Source organism: Lagenorhynchus albirostris, chromosome 19, assembly GCF_949774975.1.
Source record: "Lagenorhynchus albirostris chromosome 19, mLagAlb1.1, whole genome shotgun sequence".
Lineage (NCBI taxonomy): Eukaryota > Metazoa > Chordata > Mammalia > Artiodactyla > Delphinidae > Lagenorhynchus > Lagenorhynchus albirostris.
The window spans coordinates 17,225,783-17,244,243 of record NC_083113.1 but is presented as its reverse complement, the minus strand read 5'-3'; the positions used below and the strand labels follow the sequence as shown (position 1 = coordinate 17,244,243).

The following is an 18,461-nucleotide window of genomic DNA, read 5'->3' as shown; positions in this document are numbered from 1 at the left end:
GGAGACACATAGGACAATACTGTTCATCTCCACAAGCGGTTGAATTCCCTCCCTTGCTTCTTGAAAACTGTATCCCTCTCCATTTATCTGATTTCCCCACTTTTGATAGAAGAAATGCAAGATGCATTTCACTATCATCTTAGCCCATGAGAACACCTCAGCGCTAGCGTGACGATAAAGGGCCTCGGCCATTTGGCCTCAATGTTGCATAAAGATAGGGAGTGGGGAGGCCTGGGGCCCCATCTAAAGAGGGCTGCCAGGCATAGCTGCCGTGCCCACAGGCAGGCGACACATGGCTAGAGCGCCTTTTCAAGAGAAGGTGGCGGGCTTCCCTGGTGGCGCAGTGGTTGAGAGTCCGCCTGCTGATGCAGGGAACGCGGGTTCGTGCCCTGGTCCGGGAGGATCCCACATGCTGCGGAGCGGCTGGGCCCGTGAGCCATGGCCGCTGAGCCTGCGCGTCCGGAGCCTGTGCTCTGCAGTCCGGAGCCTGTGCTCTGCAACGGGAGAGGCCACAACAGTGAGAGGCCCGCGTGCTGGCAAAAAAAAAAAAAAAAAGAGAAGGTGGCAATCCTTATTTTATGTGAAATTTCCTGATCTTTAAAATATTGACAACTGATGAAAGGAATCTGATTTTTTAAAAATCAACACCCTAGGAGCCAAACCAAACCCAGCTGGTAGCCAGATCAGGCCCGTACACTACCGACTTCTGCCTCGGAAGCCACGAGAGGTTGGTCCTCTGGGAGAGGTTTTCCTGAACAGAGACCGAAGGATGGGGAGAGGAAGACGTGGGGAGCTTGGCGTCCTTTTAGCTGCGGGATCTCACAGGCATCCTCCTCTTGCTCTGAAACCCCACTTCCTCATCTGTAAAAGGACAGAAGCCTCTACAGTACTCAGATCGTTGGGCTGTTGAGATGCTCAGAGAGGGAGGAGTGTGAGTGGAAACTGTCAAATACCTCATCAATGCAAAGGATTCGTATTGACAGAGGAGGGGGAGGCCTCTCAGACCCTCCTGATGAATAAACACCGGGAGGTGGGAAACCCAAGATTGCTAATTGCACTTGATGATACCAGTGCTCTTCTCTCACCTTAGCCGGTCCTTCAGGTGGTCCTAGTGATGTGAGGCGGAGGCACCCAAACATTAGCGTGCACCCGACTCTCCTGGAGGGCCTGGTAAAATGCAGATTTGGCAGGTCTGGGGTGGGGCCTTAGAATGTGCATTTCTAACGAGCTCCCAGCTGATACTGCTGCTGCTGGCCTGGGGGCCACAGTTTGAAGACGCCTGCTGTTGAAGCTGCCAACTCTGGCTGAGGGCAGAGAGCGCCTCTGGGTTGGACCAACCACCCACTACCCCTCAAGAGCACGTGTGACGAGTGGGCCTGGGAAGGCTTGATTCTGCCCTGAGATCAATCTTGCTTGGTCTGCACAATGTTTTAGACAAAAATTGGGCTAATATCTAAAGATAGAGGTATTTCACATAAAAATCTGAACTCCTGCTGTTATGGGCTGAACTATGTCCCTCTAAAATTTGTACGTTGGGAATTCCCTGGTGGTCCAGTGTTTAGGACTAGGTGCTTTCACTGTGGTGGCCTGAGTTCAATTCCTGGTCGGGGAACTAAGATCCCACAAGCCGCATGGCAAAATAGAATAGAATAGAATAGAAAGAATAGAAAGAATAGAATAGAATAGAATAGAATAGAATAGAATAGAAAAGAATAGAATGATCTATATGTTGAAGTCTTAATCCGCAGTGCAATTGTGTGGCATTTGGTGCTAGGGTCTTTACAGAGATAATCACATTAAAAGGAGGTCATTACGTTGGGTCCTAATACAATAGGACTGGTATGCTTATAAAGAGTGGAAATTTGGACACAGAGACCCGCATATAGGGAAAACACCACGTGGACATGGAGACTTCTATCCTCCAGCACTGTGAGACAATAAACTCTGTTTCTTCAGCCACCCAGTTCGCAAGACTTTGTCACAGTAGTCCTAGCAAACTGACACACCTGCCTCGCCTGGAAGGACCCGGTGATCAGGCAGCACTGGTGGCGGGATCTGAGTAGCACCTCTCCCTTCTGCTGGCACATGCTCTCCGGTCCCCCAGTCCTCCCTTGGGCTGGAGACCCGAGTGCAGATCCCAGCGATAGAGCCCTCTGTGGGACTCACTCACGTGTACATCCCGCCCCCGTCATTCAGTGCACACCCGGAGAGACGATAGACCCACCCCCCTAAACTGCTCGGGCACAAGACCCCAAGGCGGCTGGCGTTGATGCTGAAGGCTGTGACATGAGTCCCCTAGGATCTCCGTGTCCTCTCCCAGAGCCCAAGCACCACGCCATTCTCTGGTCTGGAACCCTGGCGTTCAAGCCCCAGCCCACTCTCAGTGGGCCTTTGTCCCTGACTGGGAAAGGCACGGGCAGAGTCTGACATCATGAAGCCCGAGGTGGGGGTGGGACTCCCCATCCCCCTCCATCCAGCCTTCTCTGACTCCTCACTCCCCGGTCTGAGGGATTTCCCCACCCATCACCCTCTGCATCTCCCCCCCCACCCCCGGGGCCGGGCTCTCCCTTAGGAGAAAGGACCCTCCCCGCCTCCCTCCCTACTGCCCTGGCCTGATGGAGGACAGAAGATGCCCCAGTGTGACTAAACAGCTCATGATCAAACCACTACTCCACTTCATCACACCACCATCACCATGCAAAGGTCATGACCAATGGGAGGGGCTGGGGTGGCAGGAGGATCACCGTGGACTCTGCACACAGAGGGTCCCTACCCAGCTCAGAGAGTCAGCACAGCCCTGGCTGAGCACCCTCTGTGTACCAGGCACTGTTCTAGGGGATACAGTGGTGAACAAGACAGACAGACAGGCAGGCGGAGACCTGAGCTCAGATGCCAGTGGGGAAGCAGCTCACTGAGGGTGCAGGTTGGCAAATGGCGTGCTGAGGGCCATAGAGGGACCGGGCAGCATTTAAACAGAGGAACTTGGCTTGGTGAGAGGGGCCGGGCAGGCTTCCAGAGGAAGCAGCGTCCAAGCTGGGAGCCAATAGGCCGCACAGGCTACGGCCAGCAGCGGAGCGGGGAGTGGGACGGGGCAGGGGAGCTTTCTAGGAGGAAGGAAGAGGCGTCAAGGCCTCCGCTCAGGGCATTTGAGGATCACACCCGTGCACCCACTCTGCGTTGATGAATCTTAACTCTGCCAGGAGCCAGCCTCCCGGCAGGCTAGGTTGGACATAAGCAGCCCAAGGCCTGTCCTCCTGGAGGTCATGTTATCACGGGAGGAGAGAGTCAACACATAAGGTTGTTTCCGATGGCAAGAAGTGGCTGGAAGACAATAGACCAGGATGTGGGTACCAAACGCGACACCCTCTAGAGAGGGTGGACGTGACTGGAGCCGAGGGTGAGATGTCCTGCCTCCTCCTCCTGGCCACACCGGCCTCTGTGGCCTCTCAGGCCCGGGGTTATCCCTAACACTGCCACCAAGATCCCCTACACGCTGAGGACAATGCCTTCTGCTTCTCAGCCTGAGACTCCAGAGATCTTAGAGCATCCTCCCAGGGACCCAGAACCAGGGTACGCAGTGATGGAGGGGGGAATGAGTGAGGCAGCCGCCCCCAGCCCCTCCAGGAAGGAGCTCGTAGAACCCAGGCATCAGGCTGCCCAGTTCAAGCAGCGGTGACAAGGGCCCTTTGTGCCCCCCTCCCCCGGGGGCAGGGAGGAGCTGGGCCTTGGAGGCAGGCGGCCCCTGGCACCCAGGGGGAGGGGAGGGGCTGGTCAGTGGGGGCCTAGACCCTGGGAGGCCAGGGGACTGCGAGCGGGGCCTGCGGAGCAGAGGGTGCAGAAACAAGAGCATCAGGTGAGTACTGCAGCCGAGAGGGCTGTGGGACGGGGAGGAGAACAGAGGACCGGGGCTGAGAGCACGGGGCAGGGCCGCCCGGGGCATGTGCAGTGCGAAGCGGTCTGGGCCGTGGATGGTGGCTGGGAGCTGCCGCTAATTTAGGGTGGGGGAGGGTGCTGCTTAGGATTGCTCTGGGCGTGGGCTGGGACCGTGGCAGGGACAGTGACGGGGCCTCGGGAAGAAACCACAGAGAGAAAGAATGAAGAGCCCTCCTCAGCACCCCTCTGGTGGACGTTCTGCCCTGGGGCTCCTAAGTTTGTGGCAGATGGGGTGGAAGTCATCCAGGGACAGGTGAAGAGTGGAAGGATGCCCGGGTGATCAGACGTCTGCCTCCTGCCATCTGGGAGGGTGCGGGCACAGGGGGCTGTGAGTGAGCAAGTTCCAGCACCTGAGCACCTGACGGGGGCGCGTGTGCACATGCACGTGCACCTCTCTTAGTGAGTCGTAATCCACATCCGTGTTTCTCCACCTTTATTTACACCCCACTAAGGAAAGCTTTTAGACCTGTTTTTCCTAATCCAGCTCCCCCCGTGAGATCTTAATATTACGGATAGACTGTATATGTTTATATACCGTGGTCCTTTAGAGAGCCACAAACCACTGTAATAACTAAGATTTTTCTGGACCCCACCCCAAGAACCAATTTTCACCCCCATTCAGATTGCATGGTCTACACACTTGTTTCACACGTCTGCCCAGGCCCTGTGGCCCTCACCTGTGTCTACCTCCTGTACCTTCCCGTCGCAGGTGCAAAGGTGGCATCTGCCGCGTGTCCATCCGCATGTGTCTGGGTGGGTCTGTCCATAGCCGGTCCGAGTGTCTTTGCGAGCATGGCACGCAGGCAGGTCCGTGTGTATGCCCGATTGCCATGCCTATGCCCGTCCCGGTGTGTGGTGGGCAGGAGGACGCAGGTGTGTGTGTGTCTGCCGCACGGGGGTCTCGGTGCCTGTCGGCGTGTGCAGAGCCCTGACGGGTGTTACGGTGCGAGGCTGCTTCTTCTGGCTGCGTCCAGATCCGTCACATTTCATGGCGGCATTTGCATGTGTCTGACCGCATGCGTCTGTCCGTGGGAAGAGAGTGTCAAAGGCCAGGAAGAGCAGCCACTTGGAAACACTGGGTCCAGCCCTGAGGCGACCCACAGAGGAGCTGGGTGCCAGGGAGTCACTAACCCCAATCCCTGGTCCTTCCTGGCTCCACTCAGAGCCCAGCCAGGCTCGCCCAGCTCTTCCCTCACCCCCATCTACCCCAGAAGCCCCCCAGGAGGAGGCACCCTCACCCTGAGGGAACAGGGCTCTTTTGTACCGGGCTCTCGCCTCTGGAGGGTGGGGACGCCAGGGGCCATCTGTAGGGTGGGAGAGGGCGGCAGGAATTCACGTGGCATGTTGGGAATGCTGATGATGTGAAACCCAGTCATTGATGGGGCTGGGTCCCTGCCTCCCACCCCCAGGCCTCAGCCGTGGGACATGTGCTCCCTCACCGCGTTCACTGCCCCCGCCTCCCCCCACCCCCAGAGCTCTGCTGCTTCCCTTTCCTTCCCGAGAGTTCTCCTCCATTGCAGTTTGCCTCGGGAGGTGACCACAGAGTAGCTTTCAGGCTGTGTGGGAGGGTCCCAAGCGTCCATGGGCCACAGAGACCGTGTGGGCAGCCTGCAGGATCTACTCACAGTGGATCCGGAAAGTGGACGGGGAGGGGCAGGGGACCCTCAGGCCCCCACCTCCTTGCGCCTGTCTGACTCTTGCTCCAGGTTGGCCGGCTGACAGCTTCAAGTGGGACCAGAAGACATTCCCAACTCAGGGAGACGGAGGTGAGGGGGAGGGTTCCAAATTCCCCTTCCTCCTGGCTTGCCCTGCTTCCTGATGCTGGTCCAGACTTGGCTCTATCCTTACTCTTTGGAGATCCCCAAGGGCAGGATGGTGATGAAGACAATTATTAGCACGTCACTACCACATAGAGTCAGGACAGTTTGGTGGTGAAATCTGCAGACCTGGACAGGCAGACAGGGCTTGAATCCTAGCTCTGCCACTTACGTGCTGTGTGGCCTCGGGCAAGTTACTCAACCTCTCTGGACCGCAGCTACAAAGTGAGGATAATAATTGCACCTACCTCAAAGAGATCAAATGAATCTGTGTCGTAAAGTACTGGGGGTGGTTCATGGTTGATGCCCATAGATGTGTTTGTGATTATACATAATAATAGCAGCAGTGGCTAACATCTGAACAGGCTGCTTCCTAAAGCCTTACTAGAAGCACCCTTTTCACTTCCCCTGGCCTTTAACCCTCTCCTCTCTTCTCCCCCATCCAGCTGTTGCTCACTTGCTGTACAAAATGATATTCCTCACGGCACTGCCTCTGTTTTGGATCATGATTTCAGGTAATGCCTGGGGGTCTGGGGCTCCTGGGGTCTTGGCCCCTGAGCAGGCTGGGGTTGATTTTGTGGGTCCCTGGACCCCGCCCCCGCCCCGCAGGGCAGTGGAAGGTGATGGAAGCGGGGGGATTGGGGGCATCCGGGCAGGACATGTCCCTCAGCCTCAGCGGTCCTGCTTGCCCACAGCCTCTCGCGGGGGTCACTGGGGGGCCTGGATGCCCTCGTCCATCTCGGCCTTCGAGGGCACGTGTGTCTCCATCCCCTGCCGCTTCGACTTCCCCGACGAGCTGCGGCCGGCCGTTGTGCATGGCGTCTGGTACTTCAATAGCCCCTACCCGAAAAACTACCCGCCGGTGGTCTTCAAGTCACGCACTCAAGTCGTCCACGAGAGCTTCCAGGGCCGCAGCCGCCTCCTGGGGGCCCTGGGCCTGCGCAACTGCACCCTCTTGCTCAGCAACCTCAGCCCCGAGCTGGGCGGCAAGTACTACTTCCGCGGGGACCTGGGGGGCTACAACCAGTACACCTTCTCCGAGCACAGCGTCCTGGACATCATCAGTGAGTTCCCGGGGGCTGTGCAGATGCCGTGGGGCTGGGGCCATGCAGGGGGCGCAGGGGGAGCAGGAAGTCCTCCTGGCACCTTTCCAGGGAGGTCTAGCTGGCAGGACCAGGGACTTGTTGGTTTGGCTGGGGGGAGGGGTGCAACCCCCCCCTGCCCACACGGCCCAGGCAGATGACTGAAACAGGCAAAGCAGGGCTCTCAGAGGAAAGCAGTGGTCTTACTCTTCCAGAAACACCTGGGGTAAAGGCAGCGGGCCCAGGGGTTGGAGCCAGGCCTCTGGATTCCTATGTTAGCTGGGCTACTGAGGGCAAGTTACTTAACTTCTCTGGGCCTTGTTTTCCTCTTCTGTAAAATAGGGTTAAGAACAGCACTCAAAGTTCAATGAGGGAACAGTTGTCAAGTGGGCAAAGCAGTGCCTGGTACATGACGCCCAGCTCCGTCTAAGTGGTGCTGGGTGAGAAGGCAGGGTCATTGCTGTCAAGCATTCTGAGTTTTCCATTTGTTTGTTTGTTTGTTTTGTTTTGTTTTTGGCTGTGCTACATGGCATGCGGGATCCTAGGGACCGAACCCGCGCCCCCTGCAGTGGAAGCACAGAGTCCTAACCACTGAAACACCAGGGAATTCCCGAATTTTCAAAGGGAACTGTATTTTTCTGTTTCTTCAACATCAGCTGCTGATTCAGATTTTTTTAAAAAAAATACCCTAAATTTAGGTCAAATAAAATGCAGCTCTGGGCCAGTTTGGGCAATTAGAGTAGGGTCTACTGCCTCATTTCTGAGAGGCCCCGAGAGGCATGGAACCCTTAGACTCAGGTTTGCCATCAGCTCTGAGTCTACATGAGGAGCCAGATTACAGCCCTGATGCACAGAGAGAGCCCCCGCTTCCGCCGCTAGGCACAGCCAGACAGCTCCAGGACACACCACACACACGCACGCACGCACGCACGCACGCACGCACGTGGAAGGTAAACCAAAGCAAACGTGGGAAGGAGAGAGGTTTCTTGAGGAATATAATGTAGTGTCCAGAGCACAGACGATGAAGCCAGAGCGACAGGGATTGAAGCTCAGTTTTACCCCATGCGCGCTGTGGCCTCAGTTTCCTCATCCGCAAAATGGGCAAAATAACATTACCCACTTTCTACTTTCGGCATGGCTGGAAGGACGGGCAAGTTACACACAGTAAAGTACTCAGACCACTATATTGTTGTTTCCGTTATTATTACATCTGCGGCTGGATCTGCGGAGGGCTTCTGGGTGAAGGGTACCCAGGAGGAGAGAAGGTTGTAGGGAATTCTGCATCCAAGGATGGGGAGGGGACCGGGTACCAGGACTGGAGTCGGACAACGTGGGGGGCCGATGCTGCTTCCTTCACCCTCCATCTCCCCGTCTCACTTAGACACCCCCAACATCATGGTCCCCCCAGAGGTTGTGGCAGGCACAGAAGTGGAGGTCAGCTGCATGGTGCCTGACAACTGCCCCGAGATGCACCCGGAGCTGAGCTGGCTGGGCCACGAGGGGCTCGGGGAGCCGGCTGTGCTGGGGCGGCTCCGCGAGGACGAGGGCACCTGGGTGCAGGTGTCGCTGCTGCACTTCGTGCCCACCAGGGAGGCCAACGGCTACCGGCTGGGCTGCCAGGCCTCCTTCCCCAACACCACCCTGCAGTTCGAAGGCTACGCCAGCCTGGACGTCAAGTGTGAGCTTGGGTGCGGGCCGGGGTGCGAGCCGGGGGCGGGGTCTGCGGCACGTGCCCGCTGACGTCCTGTGTCTCCGGCGCCGCAGACCCCCCGGTGATTGTGGAGATGAACTCCTCGGTGGAGGCCATCGAGGGCTCCCACGTCAGCCTGCTCTGTGGGGCCGACAGCAACCCGCCGCCGCTGCTGACCTGGATGCGGGACGGCACGGTGCTCCGGGAGGCGGTGACGGAGAGCCTGTCTCTGGAGCTGGACGAGGTGACGCCCGCGGAGGACGGCGTCTACGCCTGTCTGGCCGAGAACGCTTATGGCCAGGACAACCGCACCGTGGGGCTCAGCGTCATGTGTGAGTCGCCGCCCCCGCCCGGGGCGGAGCTGGGGGCCCAGTGGGGGCGCGGTCGGGACCATGCCCGTGGTTGAGGTGGAGATGGAGAGGAAGTTGCAGGTTAAGGAGTTCCTTCATTTTCCCCACGAGTATCTGGTGAACACCTACTCTGCACCACTCTCCTCGCTAGGACGAGATGGGAAGAGGCAGAGGCAATCCCTGCCACCCAGGAAAGCCTGTTAAATTCAGTTTCCTGCGGGTAGAGCTGGGCCTGGCTCCGGGAATCTGCATTTTAAAATGAGCCCCATTGCAGTTCTGATGGGAGGGCTGAGGAGAACCCAGGCCTCTCCCAGCCCCCGAACATTATGGGGCCCCAGGGAGAGGGGGCCCGTCTGACAGGATTCTTAACTAGGAGCCAAGGAGAGGTCATTCATTCATTCATTCATTCACAAATATTTATTGAGGCAAAGTGCCCAGGGCTGGGGATAATAAGAATGACAGCACCGGCCAACATTTACTCAGCAGTTTCTGAGTGCCTTCCAGAAATACTCTTCCCCTGGGGCCTCCCCACGGCTGGCTCCTACTCACCTCCTTCTAGGCTCACTGCAGCCCTCCCTCACCATCCTAGTGAAAACCGTCAACTACCCCGATTTCCCATCCCACCTTTATTTTTCTGCAAAGCACTTATCCCCATCTTGCCAACTATATGTTTGATTTCCTTATACAGCATCTGTCCACACGGGCAGGGATCTTCATCTAACCTTGTTCAGGCTAAAACAGTGCTTGTCACAGTTGGTTCTCAGTGACCCCTATGAGGTTGGGAATATTATTAAGCCCATTTTCCAGATAAGAAAAATGGGGCCCAGAGGGGTTTAGACATGGGTCCACACACAGCTGGGAAGGGGTAGAGCCGGGATTCAAACACAAGCGCTGTCGCTGCAGAGCCCCTGTCTTTGTAAATGAGACGCCCAGGCCTGGGGTCACCTGAGCCATCCTGAGCTGGTGTGCCCTGATTGGGGTGTCGGGGGTCACCTTTGGGGGTGGGAGCTTCTGACCATCGGCCCCCTGTCCTGCCCCCCAGATGCACCCTGGAAGCCGACGGTGAACGGGACAGTGGTGGCCGTGGAGGGGGAGACAGTCTCCATCTTGTGCTCCACACAGAGCAACCCGGATCCCATTCTTACCATCTTCAAGGAGAAGCAGATTCTGGCCACGGTCATCTATGAGAGCGAGCTGCAGCTGGAGCTGCCCGCCGTCGTGCCCGAGGATGATGGAGAATATTGGTGTGTGGCCGAGAACCAGTACGGTCAGAGGGCCACCGCCTTCAACCTATCCGTGGAGTGTGAGTACTCCCCTGCATCCACTGCCCCTGCGGAGGGCGGCCGGGCTTGACTCCTGCCCACCCACCCCTGTGGTAGACGGCTCAATGGGGGACACCCAGGTGACCGGGAGGTACCCACGCATCCCAGCCAGGGGTCAGATAAGGATGAGGAAGGGAGGAAAGCGGAACCCACAGCAAGAAAATAAAAGCCCCACCTGAGAATACGGTATCCCCACATCCTGGTGTGGGCTTGTGACCAAGGAGATTTCTGAATCCTGTGGCCGCAGCCCCTTTGCGTTGACTAAAAGATGGTGTCGCTAGGCACCAAGCAATGTTGGAAGCTCTGTACAGGGACCCACTCTTTCGTTTTTGTTACATCCGATGAGGGAGGTTCTCTTACTGTCTCCAGTTTCCAGAGAAGGAAACTGAGGTCCTGAGAGGTTATGTCACTTGCCCAAAGTCACACAGCCAGAAAACGGCAGAACTGAGATTCCAATACAGTGGCCTGGTTCCACTCTTCTGTGCTGCCCGTTGACCTCATCCTATGTTATGACCTCAGAATACATTGATCAAGCCGTTGTTACATGCACGGCCGTGTGGCTCAGTGGGAGGCGGGGGGTAGGACCGAGAGGACACCAAGCGTATTAACAGATAATGGTACAGCCAGAGAGATGAGACGGATGCATATAAAAAGCCAGCTGTCTTGGGAATGAAGCCCATTGTTCCACTGCCAACCAGAGCCCTTCCCAACCTTCTGTGGACATCACCGCCAACACCCCACCCCCACCCCGCCGTCACTCGGGTCATAGCTCCCAAGTCACTCGGGTCATAGCTCCCAAGTCGCAGCTTCCACTCCCCCTCCTCCAGCAACTCCCTCTGGAATGTCACCTTTGTAGTTCCATTCCCCCTGCTTCCTCCCCAGCTCCAGCCTGGCCTCTGGCACTTGTCTCCAAATGATTCCACCTACAATGGTCCCTACCACACAAGCTTGCCAGAAGGTTTTGGGCACAGTCCGTATATTCAATATGGCATGTGGCCGTAGTCAGTAGAGACAGATTATTCCTGGAGTACCATCTTCCAGGGCAAGGTGGTGGCCACCACTGCCCTGCTAACCCTTCCTCTTTGGGCACCTTCCTTCCCAGTCTCTGCTCGCTCGCGGCATCCAACGTGATCATGCATATGGGTGTGCGGGTACCCCGCCTACATGCCCACCCTTCTGCCTCACGCTTTTCTCCGTTAAACCTATATCCCAAGCCAGGGGTTCTTAGGTGTAGAGTCAGAGAACCCCCTGAGGATCCGGTGGAAACGTCTGATCATACACACACCTCCAGCTCACGAATGTTTTCAGTCACAGACCCTCCTGTATAATAAGAGCGGTGGCAGCAAACGATCATTAAGGGCCTACTCTGGGCCAGGATTGCATCCCCTGCACGTGTTATTTTGCTGAGCCCTTGTGGTCGCCCCTTGAAGCAGCTACGTGTTATCGTCGTCCCCTTTGAGGAGAAACTGAAGGTCAGAATTCCCCAAGGCCATGCAGCTGGAAGGCTGGCCAGTGCCAGGATTCTTCTGGACTCCTGTCGACCCAGTTCTTAAACCTCTGGCTGCTTCATCTCCCCTGCAGTCCTTGGTACCCAAGGTACTCAAGGCCTTCAGTCGGCCGGAGGGGAGGAGCAGCTGTGCCTCCCACCCCACCCCTGCTGAGCCGGTCACCGGGCTCCAAGGCCTGTGTCGCTGTGCTTACCCTCTGGGCGTCGGGCTTCAGGTCCCTCTCTGTCCCCAAAGTCTGCGTCCCCTAGCAACGGGGCTTCCATGCTCGCTGACGATGGTGGGTGCTCCTGAGCGGGGTGGGGGCGGGGGGGGGTTGGGTCCCAGCACAGCGTGGGACCTGCAGGGCACTCACCTCACTGAGACCCTGTGATGACTAGAAGACTGGTTTCAGCCCTTTGTGCATATTGACCTATTTCATTCTCACAACAACGTGATTGGGGGCAGGGACTGCCCTTCACCCGTTTAATAGGAGGAAACGGAAATGTTACTGGTGCCCAGTACCTGACAGAGCTGAATCGACCTGGGTCCGAATCCCAGCTCTATCTCCATCTTGTGATGGAGATGTGCTGTGTGATCCCAGACAAGTGAGTTCACCTTTGCTGAGCCCCGATTCTCTTCTCTGAAAAACGGATATGACAGTAGAAGGAAATTATGGTGAGCGCCCATAGTGCCCGACATGTCCCATGTGCCCCGTAAGTCTTAGACATCCTCTTAGCTTCCCACTCATCTCTCCTTTGAACTCCTGGCTGGGTATCCGCCTGCCTTCCTGCTGCCAAGGCTTTGCTCACTTGCTTCCTCTGCTGGAATGGTTCGATCCCTGCATGGGATGTTAAGCTTTCTTTTTCTTTTCTTTTCTTTTTTTTTTTTTTTCCGCTGCATGGGGTCTTTGTTGCTGCGCGCGGGCTTTCTCTAGTTGTGGCGAGCGGGGGCTAGTCTTCGTTGCTGTGTGCAGGCTTCTCATTGCGGTGGCTTCTCTTGTTGCAGAGCACGGGCTCTAGGCGCACAGACTTCAGTAGTTGTGGCTCTTGGGCTCTAGAACGCGGGCTCAATAGTTGTGGCGCACGGGCTTAGTTGCTCCGTGGCACGTGGGATCTTCCCAGACCAGGGTTCGATCCCATGTCCCCTGCATTGGAAGGCAGATTCTTAACCACTGCACCACCAGAGAAGTCCCTAAGCTTTCTTTTCAACAAGCTCATGTGCCCACTTCAGAACAGAGTCCCGTAGCCCCTGGCAAGTCAAGGACCATTACCCCTCTTTGCACACATGAGAAGTCCATCTCGGAGGCCCAGGAAGCTGAGTGGCCTGATCGGGGCCACCGGCCAGTAGATGGCAGAGCTGAGATTCAAGCCAAAGCTGTCTCACCCCAAACTCCCCATCCTTTGTGGGACCTGGGGCTTATCTAGTGTCAATCAGGGTTTCATAGGTCGCGAGGCTGCCGGCAATGCTGCAAAGATGCTGAGCACATGCAACAGGGTGTCAGCATTCCCGCAACGCTGTCACAACGGTACCAGTGGCGCAGTATTGAATGAAAGGATTTTTTAAAAATTAATCACTGTCCATTCAGGTTTGTCATTACTAATTTACTCTGTGGTGTGTTAATTTGTCAATGCTACAGCAAGCGTAGTGCACGTCTGCCTCAAGAGAATTTGGAATATTTAACTGTTCATTTACTAGACGTAGAGATATGTACACATTGAGGTTCCAAATGGAATGACCCCTATTGCAAATACACGGCTCATGTGACTCCCTGCTCCGTCGCCGTTACCTGCATATTCTTTTTTACTGGAAATTGAAAATAATTGGGGTAGGTGGGCCAAGGATCTTTTGCCCGTGTGGAAGTGGGTTTTGCTCAGGGCTGAGAACCAGAGGTCAGTCTAGAGCAAGCAGAGGGGAGTGCCAGACTCTCCATGAGGGAAAGAGAACATAGTTTAAAAAGCAACGTTCAATGTTCTATTATAATTTCATATTTTGGAAAATGAAAGGAAAAAAAATACCAGTATCGTTTTTGTAGTTTAAATGGCAGCAAAGCAAAGCTCAACAAAATGATATTGGGTGGAGGGTGGTACCTGGTGCCACGGGGAATCCTGCGAGGGAGCGAGGGTCAGGATGCAGGGGGCTCCAGGGAGTGAGTAGGGGCATCTGTAGGATGGCCTGGAAGGGGAGCTGGCTGAACGCAGTAGTTCATCCAGGAAGTCTTCCCAGAGCTCCTGCCGGGTGAAAGGGATGTTCTAGGGACTTCCCTGGAGGTCCAGTGGTTAAGAATCTGCGCTTCCACTGCAGGGGATTTGGGTTTGATCCCTGGTCAGGGAACTAAGATCCTGCATGTCGTGCGGTATGGCAAAAAAAAAAAAAGAAAGTCATGTTCTAAGTGTGGGGGACAGAGTGGAGACTGAGTAAGAGCCTGTCTCCATGCAAATACAAGACCAGCCACATCAGTGTATAACCCGGGTAGGGATAAGTGCTGGGGAGAAAACTCGAGTGAACGGTTATTGAAGCGAGGTGCAACTTCCATGGGGTGGTCAGAGAAATAGACATGGTCTGCGCAGAAGCTGCCTGGAGTGAGGGCGTGAGTTTGGCAGGTGTCAGGGAAGTGTTCCCCGCGGAGGGAGAAACGCAAGACCCCCCCACCCCCGCCCCGGCTGTTGGAAAAAGCTCCACAAGTATGAGAAACAAGCAAGGAGGCTGGTGTGGCTGGAAGGGAATGAGCCAGGGCGACAGCAGATTAGAGCGTGGCTAAGTCCTGCAGGGCCTTGCAGGCGAAGGCAAAGAATTGGGGTTTTATTCTAAGTGACACGGGGAGCAATTGGAGGGGGGGGGCTTTGAGCAGGCAGCACTGTGATCTGATTCATGTTTCACAAGGTGAGCAGAGTTAGAGAGGACGTAAAAGAGAGTGCAGAGGGGAACAGGCAGCTCATCTCTGCGACGGCCAAGGAGCCCCCGAGGCCCTGTCTCTAGCCCGCGGGGTCTTGGTCTTGCCCCTGCAGTTGCCCCCGTGATCCTCCTGGAGTCCCACTGTGCGGCGGCCCGTGACACGGTGCAGTGCCTGTGCGTGGTGAAAGCCAACCCAGAGCCGTCCGTGGCCTTCGAGCTGCCCTCGCGTAACGTGACCGTGAACGAGACGGAGCGCGAGTTCGTGTACTCGGAGCGCAGCGGCCTCCTGCTCACCAGCATCCTCACGCTGCGGGGCCAGGCCCAGGCCCCGCCCCGGGTCATCTGCTCCTCCCACAACCTCTATGGCACCAAGAGCCTGGAGCTGCCCTTCCAGGGAGCCCGTGAGTGGTGTGGCCTGGGGCTGGGCGTCAAGGGACAGACAGGACCCCTCTTGGATCCAAGCTCCCCTCCCCAAGGCTGATCACCAGCGGCTGCGCGTGGGTCAGGCTGCGCAGCGGATCGGGTGGTAGACATGCCCTTTCCAGCCAGTTAGGAGAGGCTGCCCCGAGCTTGCCCGTACTTTACTGGCCCCTCCAGCAGCAAAGGCCTTCAGGCTAGCCAGTCAGTGCAAGGATATGCCAGCGGTGTAAATATTTTCCCTCTCACCCCTGCCCCAGCCTGTCTCCTAAGAACCCAGGTGTCCTCACTCCCACCGGCAGCCCTGAGGGCGCCTGGGTCTTCTCTTTCCTCAGATCGCCTGATGTGGGCCAAGATCGGGCCCGTGGGAGCGGTGGTTGCTTTTGCCATCTTAATTGCCGTCGTCTGCTACATCACCCAGACGCGCAGAAAGTGAGTAGCCTTCCGGGCTGAGCTGGGGCGGGGCGGGGTGGCCTCCAAGGGCAGGGCAGGGGCAGAGCAGTTGGAGGCTGGGGGTGGGCAAGGGAGGGAGGATTCTGCTCTGAGAATGTTCAGCTGGATGGAGGAGAGAGGGCCCCGGCTAACGTGGGCCGCCGTGGTCAGGTCACGCATGCCAGTGCCTGGGCCGAGCACTTCTCACCAGTCGATACCTGTGCCCCGCATCCTGTGCTGTGGCCTCCTGCCACTCCGGTGTGATGGGGAGAGCCGGTACCCCTGGCTTGCACCCAGAACATCAGTCACAGTTGGTTCCGTAAGCCCCAACGATTACACATATCTGTGGTATCAAAAACGCTCCTCAGGGACTTCCCTGGTGGTCCAGTGGTTGGGACTTCACCTTCCAGGGCAGGGGGTGCAGGTTCGATCCCCGGTCGGGGAGCTGGATCCCACATGCCTCGTGGCCAAAAAACCAAGACGTAGAACAGAAGCAATATTATAACAAATTCAATGAAAAGACTTTAAAAATGGTCCACATCAAAGAAATCTTAAAAATACAGAACAAAACAAGACAAAACAAAACGCTCCGCAGTCCCAAGCCACATCCACCTGCCACAGGTGCGCCGCTGTTAATTTTCTGCCTTGTGGTGCGTACATCAGCTCTCCTGACAAGGAGTTAACCCCCCGCTCCGCATCGTGGCGGCAAGGGGGTGCGGATAGCCCCAGAGCGAATGAGGAGAACCCGGGGCAGCCAGGCTGGGGTCCTGAAAGTGGCAGAGACCAGGGCCCAGGTGGCTCATCCTCAGCTGTGAAGCAGAGGAGGGGTGGGCAGTGGTGGACAGGAACAGGCTGCTCACCAAAGGGCCTGGCTGCCCATCTTAGAGAGGCGGTGGGAGCAGCTCTGGGGTCCCTTGGGCCATACTCTTAGGTAGATGGGGTTGCACATAGAGAGGGAAGTGGGGGCACCTGGGGGTCCCACTGGAGCTGACACATCTTGCCCTGCAGAAAGAACGTGACAGAGAGCCCCAGCTTCCCGGCGGGGGACGACCCCCCCGTCCTGTTCAGCAGTGACTTCCGCATCTCTGGGGCGCCGGAGAAATATGAGGTGAGGCCAGAGCCCTGTGGTGCGGGGCGAGCTGGAGATCCTGTGCGCCAGGGGCCCCGAGGGCCTGGCGGGGGGCCTGGAGACCCAGGGGCAGAGGGGGCGCCGGCCCCGCAGAAGGGAAGCAGGGGTCGTGCGGAGGGCTGGCTTGGCCCTGGGCTGGGAAGGGGCGCTCAGGCCGAGGCCTGGCGGGGGGCTGTGGAGCTCGGGGCCCAAGGGAAGCCCTCATCCACCCCGCCTGCGTCTATGACTGCATTTCCTTCTCCAATAGTCCAGAGAGCTCTCTACCCTGGAATGAGCACCCCAGGAGGTAGGTTCCGGGGGCCTCAGTGTGCCCACCTCTGGGCCCGTGTTGGGCCCTGGGGTTGGCGTGCATGTGTGTGTGTCCCCGTCAGGCGTCCAGGTTGGTCCCCACTTCAGTCTGGCTCTGCCCAGCACTCCTGGCCTTGTCTAGTCTGTGCCATTGCTGCTCCCCTCTGTATGTCTGTGGCCACTGTCCTGTGTGTGTGTGTGTGTGTGTGTGTGTGTGTGTGTGTGTCCAAAGGTGGGGGGTAGGGATGGAAAGCGTGACAGGGAAGCCGAAGTTGCACCTGCAGGATCTCCCAGGCTGAGGAGGGGGACCACACCAGACCCTAACGTACTGAGTCGGGCATTTACAAAACTTGGGGAAGGTGGGCACCCGGCCAGGTGGCTTTAATCTAAGGGCATGTTATGGACTGAATTGAGTGCCCCCCCCAAATTCCGATGTTGAAGAAGGCTTCCTGGAGACATTGCATTTGTGGGCGACTTTCAGGCTTGGCAGCGAGGAGGTGGTTTTGCGTAGCGGGGATCGGCACAGGCAAGAGCTCCAGAGGGGGACTGGGGACCGTGGGGCTGGCTGGGCTGGCGGTCCTCAAGGAAGGAGGCTCACACAGGACTCAGCTCTGGGAGGCACACGCGACTCCAGGCTTTGCATCTGTCAAGGGTGGAACAGGACCTTCTAATGGGTTGGTTCCCTTCATAGAGTGAGAGGCGCCTGGGATCTGAGAGGAGGCTGCTGGGCCTTCGGGGGGAGCCCCCAGAGCTGGACCTGAGCTATTCTCACTCGGACCTGGGAAAACGGCCCACCAAGGACAGCTACACCCTGACGGAGGAGCTAGCCGAGTATGCTGAAATCCGCGTCAAGTGAGGGAGCCGGGGGCAGCCCGGATGGCCACCACCCCTTCAGGACCCTCACTGGCCCCCACTGGCTGTGGGCTTCCTTCCTCCCCAAAGTAGCGGGGGCTGGGGCAGGAAAGGGACGGGGCAGGTGACAGTGAGGTCCTGGGGGCCTGGCCTCCCCCTCCCTCCCAGCTGTCCCCGCCCTGCCAGCGCCCCAGCTCCGCATTGTGGCTCCCCTGTAACCTCCTTTAACCTCATCTGTCTGGAGGGGAGCCCGTCTGTCCGTGTTATTTATTGCTACCCCTGCCTGGTCTCTTGTCCCCATACCTGGCCCCAGGGCCTGTACGGAGGAACACGAAATAAATGCCCTGAAGCCAAACACCCGTCTAGATCCTGATGATTTCAGACCCGTCCTTGGGGACCCTGCCCCCTGCCTCCTTGCCCTTCCCTGGGTCCTCAGGGATCCTAGCCCTGAGCCCAGGCCAGCGCCCTTAAGTTGCTTCCACTCCGAGCTGGCAGCTGGTCCACAGTAGGTCATGTTTGACTGCTGGGTGACTTCACATCACAACCCTCATTCCTGCTCCTGCCACAGGTGGAGCGACTGACAGCCCTGGGCTTGCGCTTACACACTGCCACATCTCACTGAAAGAGATGGTGGCTGCTTCCTCTGAAGGGGCCTGGCTCCTGACTTGCCACACTGCTCACCATTTCCTGTCCCACACCTGGCTGGCTTCACTCACCGACATCCCCCCCTGTACCCTGCGGGTCGCGGCGGGGGCCTCAGATCTCGGTGT

The 18,461-nt window shown here is 57.4% G+C and overlaps 1 protein-coding gene across 2 annotated transcripts; it reads left to right on the top strand.

Moving 5' to 3' along the window:
- The first annotated feature begins 5,571 nt into the window (after nt 1-5,571).
- Nucleotides 5,572-18,027, top strand: MAG (myelin associated glycoprotein). 2 transcript variants are annotated; one of them, XM_060130441.1, is made up of 11 exons: nt 5,572-5,699; nt 6,197-6,265; nt 6,446-6,814; nt 8,214-8,510; nt 8,597-8,854; nt 9,915-10,175; nt 14,687-14,974; nt 15,326-15,422; nt 16,431-16,530; nt 16,799-16,837; nt 17,531-17,667. In XM_060130441.1, exons 2-10 carry the CDS (start codon nt 6,220-6,222, stop codon nt 16,823-16,825), a joined length of 1,743 nt encoding a protein of 580 aa, XP_059986424.1. In that variant the 5' UTR covers nt 5,572-5,699; nt 6,197-6,219; the 3' UTR covers nt 16,826-16,837; nt 17,531-17,667. The 2 variants fall into 2 exon arrangements, with proteins under 2 accessions (XP_059986424.1, XP_059986423.1); XM_060130440.1 differs by lacking the exon at nt 16,799-16,837 and having other exon boundaries at nt 17,531-18,027.
- Nucleotides 18,028-18,461: the final 434 nt, after the last annotated feature.

What these genes read in the sequence shown, in the direction of transcription:
- MAG (XM_060130440.1), top strand. Translation starts at nt 6,220, where the DNA reads ATGATATTCCTCACGGCACTGCCTCTGTTTTGGATCATGATTTCAG. An exon ending in GTTTTGGATCATGATTTCAG is followed by an intron (nt 6,266 to 6,445) that starts GTAATGCCTGGG and finishes GCTTGCCCACAG; the next exon opens with CCTCTCGCGGGGGTCACTGG. An exon ending in CGTGGGGCTCAGCGTCATGT is followed by an intron (nt 8,855 to 9,914) that starts GTGAGTCGCCGC and finishes CCTGCCCCCCAG; the next exon opens with ATGCACCCTGGAAGCCGACG.